The 5616-nt window shown below is 41.4% G+C and overlaps 1 protein-coding gene and 1 pseudogene across 1 annotated transcript; both read right to left on the reverse strand.

Annotated features, from left to right (window-relative positions):
• Positions 1-1048: 1048 nt before the first annotated feature.
• Positions 1049-1912, reverse strand: LOC110123783 (CBY1-interacting BAR domain-containing protein 1 pseudogene; annotated as a pseudogene).
• Positions 1913-2331: 419 nt separating this feature from the next.
• On the reverse strand, positions 2332-2667 carry LOC110123813 (large ribosomal subunit protein eL43-like). Its single transcript, XM_070472873.1, has one exon. The coding sequence runs from the start codon at positions 2665-2667 to the stop codon at positions 2389-2391; it is 279 nt and encodes a 92-aa protein (XP_070328974.1). The 3' UTR covers positions 2332-2388.
• Between the last annotated feature and the right edge of the window lie 2949 nt (positions 2668-5616).

A 5616-nucleotide genomic window follows, 5' to 3' on the forward strand; every position in this document is an offset into this window, starting at 1 on the left:
TGCTGCTGCTAACTCGTTTCAGTTGTGTCTGACTCTTAGTGACCCCATGGACTGCAGCCTACCAGGCTTCTCTGTCCATGGGATTCTCCAGGCAAGAATACTGGAGTGGGGTGCCATTACCTTCTCCGATGTGGCTGCTAATAGGTCTGAAATCATTTGGATTCCTAAGTCTTTCTCTATGTTTAATTAGTTTTGTTTCCTTTCTCAGATCTGTTCTTCTCTTTATCCCAGATTTTCTGATGTACCTTGAAGATGTAATGTTCCTCGTTGTGGGTCTGTTTTCATTCACTGTGCTGGCTGTAAGTGGGACATTTCAATGTGAAAAGTAATGTCTTTCAATTCTGGGGAATCTTCTTTAACTGTTCATCTGATAACTTCCTCCTCTTTGATTTCTCTGTTCTTTTTCTTGAGTACTTATTATTCAGATGTTGTATCCCCTGGTCTAACCCAATTATTATGGGGCTTGTTTTGCTTTTGTTTTTTAACTCCTTTATTATCTATCTTTATAATTTTTTCGGTAAGATTTCCTCAAATTTGTCTTGCAAGCTTTCTGCTGTGTATTTTTTTTAAATTTCTGTTATCAAACAGAGAAAGACAAATACTGTATGATTTTACTTATATGTGGAATCTAAAAAGCAAAACAAATGAATAAACATAACAAACTAGAAACAGTCACAGATAGAATAAACAGGTAGTTGCCAGAGTTGAAGAGGCTGGGGGGAGGAAAGAAATAGCTGAGGGAGATTAGAAGGTACAAACTTCCAGTTGTAAAACAAATGAGTCACAGTCATGAAATGTGCAGTGTGGGGAATGTAGTCAATAAATGTGCAATATCTTACTATTGTGACAGTTTGTAAGTACACAAAAAAGTTCTGCTATCATATTTTTTTTGGTTGGCATAAATTTCCTTTAATAATTTCTAAATTTCCAATAGGATTTAATTTTGAGGTTTAACGTATCAAGCCAGTATTATGCTTTACAATTTTAATGATTCTGGATTCCAGGTCATTTAAGATGAAAATAGAAATGCAAAGTTTACTTAAGAAATTTAATTTTTGTCTTCTATAACATCTAAATCTTCATCCTCTTTATCATCATCTTCTATTTTGTTGATCCTTTCTTAGTGGACAGGTCAATACCTGTCTGTTCCAGATGAACACTTAGCTGACAATGATCTCTGAAGAGATAATTTTTAATTTGCTCTTACAATATCTAAATGGGATAAATAATCTTGTGGATACAGAGAATGTCAGAAAACCTCTAAATCTTCTTCAACAATCTTTTGTATATTTTGGTAGGCAGCAGCGTAGACCTCTAAAGCTTTTCTGTGAAGTAACATTTCAATGGTGATAAATTCTGAAAATACAGTCTTTATATCCTTTATTTTCTGCTTTTCAAAATTGTCAGTAATTTCCTCCAGATGACGAGTTATTCGGGTCACATCCATTGTAGCTCTTTGTAATTCAGTTTCTGCCTGCGAAATAACATGTCGATCAGATGGGTTTCTCTGATGTGTTCTTTCGAACTGAGTTAACTGTTTAACTTCTCAATTCCTTGCTGTTAATGTGGCTTTGATATCATCTCACTTCATTTTTACAATGGTTCCATAAGCTTTCAAAGGTTCAATTACTTCAGCTTCAAGTCTTTTAACCTCAGCTTGTGGATAATGCTGAAGTTTGGCAAACTCATCAGCAAAATTTTTCAGGCCCTGCTCTAAATGCGGGGTCTCAGTAGAGGCATATATGCTGATTTAATTCACCAGGAGGTCCGCTTTATCTCGCAGTCTGGCAGTTTTCTGCACATAAACAGCAAAGATTTGGCACAGCTCTCCAAAATGTTTCTCCACATTTGTGACAGCATCTTGCAGTTGTCTGGTTTGAGTGTCCTGGTTTTCCAAGCTGCACCTCAACATGCCGCCTCACTCACAACTAGAGACCCCGGGCTGGGCCCAATAACAGAGTCTCAGTGCCCGGAAGTGTGCTGGGGCACCCATATCTTTAATTTGCAAGAGTTCTTTCTTGTTTGAGTGTTTCTTTTCATAGTGTCTGTTCTTGTTTCATTAATTTGATAGCTACTCATTTCTCTGAGGATATTAGTGATATATTTTTAATTTAATTTCTCTTTTTATTGTAAGAGAAGTCTAAATTTTCAAAAAAAGACAAGAACGGGTTGTTTTGTTTTTGCTTTTTGGTTGTGTCACGCAGCATGTGGAATCTTAGTTCTTCAACCAGGAATCAAAACCATGACCCCTAAGTGGAAGCATGGAGTCCTAACCACTGGACCACCAGGGAAGTCCCCTCAAGAATAGTTTATTTATTTATTTACTTTTTGGTTATATAAATTAACCCATTTATTATAGGCTAGCAACATTATCAAATGGTGGTGCTTCTACTGGTCCTTCAATTCCTTCAGTCTTCTGATGGCAGACTTTACTATGACAGCAGAAGTGGTGTTGTAGGTCCAGGCACCACCAGCTACTGTTTTCATACAGGAACCACAGTGCCAAATGCCCACAGCTCTTCTCTTCATTTTGGTTTTGCCACAGACGGAGCAGGTATACTTGGCGTGCTGGCTGATTTCAATTTTCTTCACCATTTTCCTGAGGGAGGCACCATAATGGATCCCATATTTGCCCACGAGTCTGACCTTCTTGGTGCATTTCGCCATGTTAATGCAACCTAGATCTGAGCTCAAGAATAGTTTAAAGAAAATTTTTCTTAAATCATTTGAGAGTAAATTGCCAGCACGACACTTATCATTACCAGTACTTGAGAGTATTTCCTCAAACAAGGTCTACCTAACAATATCATTAGAATCAACACATTAATACTGACACATGACTGCCATCTAATCCACAGACCCCAGTTAAATTTCTCCAATTGTCCCAACGCTGCCTTTTATAACAAAGGATCCAATTCAGGACCATACACTGCATTTATCATCATGTCTCTTTAGTTTCTTTCAGTCTAAAACAATTATTCCACTGTTTCTTTGGGTTTCATGATCTCGACAATTTTTTCACAGGTCACTTATTTTGTAGAATGTGCCTCAGCTGGAGTTTCCTCATGACTGAATTCAGGTTATGCTTTTTGGGAGCAAGAACATCATGAAGTGGTGATGTGTTCTTATCGCCTCCTGTCAGGTAATACTAGAGGCCTGTAGCTGCACGTGCGTGCTCAGTTGTGTCCAACTCTTTGTGACCCCATGGACAGCAGCCTGCCAGGCTCCTCTGTCCATGGGATTTTTCCAGGCTAGGATACTGGAGTGGGTTGCCATTTCCTTCTCCAAGGGATCTTCCTGACCCAGGGATCGAGCCTGTTTCTCTTGCATCTCCTGCAGGCAGGTTCTTTACCACTAGCGCCACCAATACTGAACACACACACACACACACACACACACACACACACACACTCATCAGTTAATACCCAGGTAATAACTGGTTTCAATGTGTCCCATTATTGAGATTGTTTTGATCACCTGATTAAAGCGGTATCTGCTAGGTTTCTCTATGTGAAGTTTCTCTTTTGCCCCGTGTAATTTAGTAAAAACTTTGTGCAGAGGTACTTTGAGGCTGTATATATCCTGTTCCTCTTCAAACTTTTACTCATTAATTTCTTTGGCTTAATGAATTTTTACCACGATGGTTGCCAAATGGTGATTTTTCAATTTATTATTCCTTTTAATTTATTAGTTGTCATTCTAAAAGTAAGGAAAGAATTTCTCTTCTACCCATTCACTTATTTATTCATTTTTATATCAGTATGGACATGTAGATTCCTATTTTATTCAGTGTATTACAACCTTTGACTGTCATTATTTATTTGATGCTCAAATTTTGTTAATGAGAGTCCCCATCAAGCCCCTTTTATGTTCTTTTGCTTTGTCTGCATTATTCTTTAAGCATTTCTTTATTTCTGACACAGAAAGATGGTCCAGGTTTATCTTGTACTTTCCCTATCTCAACTCTGGAATCAATCATTTCCCCAAGGGTCCCAGGTTTCTTTTAGTGGAGGATGGTATTTAGACACCAGGATTTAGGCAGTAGAGGTGTTAATTGCCATTGGAGTATTGTTGTTTCCGGGCTTGCTAGGTGGTGCTAGTGGTAAAGAACATGCCTGCCAATGCTGCAGATGTCAGAAACATGTGTTCGATCCCTGGGTCAGGAAGATCCCCTGGAGGAGGGCACAGCAGCCCACTCCAATATTCTTGCCTGGAGAATCCCATGGAGGAGGAGCCTGGTGGGCTACAGTCCATAGGGTCGCCAGCCAAAGAGTCGGAAGTGACTTAGCACACACACACGCGTTGTTGCGTCCAAGCTCTCAGTGGATAAAGCTAGAAAATATGTGTATCCAGAGCTCCACTTGCAGATACTTGCCTTCCCCAGATGCTAGTCGTTCTTACTCTGCTTAGACACCCATAACCTGTTTGGGGCCACTGTCACATCCAGCCCCACCCCATTCAGATGCTATCTCCCCTCCTTTCCGGCTCTAACATATCACACTGGCTATGGACATAACTCCTTATTCTGCTCAAACTCTGATCTCCCAAACTGTATGGTGGCCCCTGCCTCCCCTGGACAAATACTCTCCTTGCCCTGCCCAGGCTCTGACACCAAGCCAGGGGCTGTTGCCTCCTATCCCTCAATGCTTTGGGCTTCCCAAGTGGTACAGTTGGTAAAGAATCTGCCTGCCAGTACAGGAGATGCAAGAGACTTGAGTTTGATCCCTGGGTCGGGAAGATCCCGTGGAAGAGGAAATGGCAACCCACTCCAGTATTCTTCCCTAGGAAATCCCATGGACAGAGGAAGAACCTGGGGGGCTACAGTCTATGGAGTCTCAAACAGTTGGACATGACTTAGCAGCAGCCTTGATGACAGACAGCCTGATGGCCTGTCTGACTCATCTGGCCTCTAATACCCTGGCAGGCGGCTGCTGCCGCCAATCCCATTCCCTTTACAAATATTCTCTTTACCCGACTTGGGCTCAATACCTATGTGGAATCCTTGTCACTCTACTTAGACTTCAACAGCCTATACCTGGCTGCCAGTGTCACCACCACTGTCTCCACCCCACAGAAGTCCTGCTTCACCCTGCTTTAATACCACCTCTCCCAACCTCTCATAGATATCTAGCTGCTCATACCCACGGCTTTGGGACTAAATTAGTGAAGGGGAGTAGAAGAGAGGAAGACAGGAGGCAGGTTTCTACCTAGTCTATTTTCTGGAAGTAGTTTTTTTCTATTTGTTCTGGTCTCATCTTCATATAAGAGGACATTCTCAGATACCTAGTGATTCTTGGTTGTCTATGTGGGGGTGAGTGGGTGGAGGGGAGTGTTTGCTTATCATCTGGGCACTTTACTGATCTTGCAGGTCTATTTCTTTGAGGAACAGCTAAAGGCTGTATCTTTAGGTCTTGTCTCTCTTACCTGCTCCAGAACCTCCAGCTTTCTGTTGGAATGAGGGAAGAGAGAGGAGAGGTTGTCCAGCCACTTGCGGTCAGTGAGAGATTCTGGATGTCTGACAGCATTTTAACCAGACTCTCAATCCATCTCCTGCTCATAGTCCCTCCTCTCCACCGCTTCGAGAGGTACCAATGTCGTCAGTTCCTGAGCCCTTGC

Source organism: Odocoileus virginianus, chromosome 10 (assembly GCF_023699985.2).
Source record: "Odocoileus virginianus isolate 20LAN1187 ecotype Illinois chromosome 10, Ovbor_1.2, whole genome shotgun sequence".
Taxonomy (NCBI): Eukaryota; Metazoa; Chordata; class Mammalia; order Artiodactyla; family Cervidae; genus Odocoileus; species Odocoileus virginianus.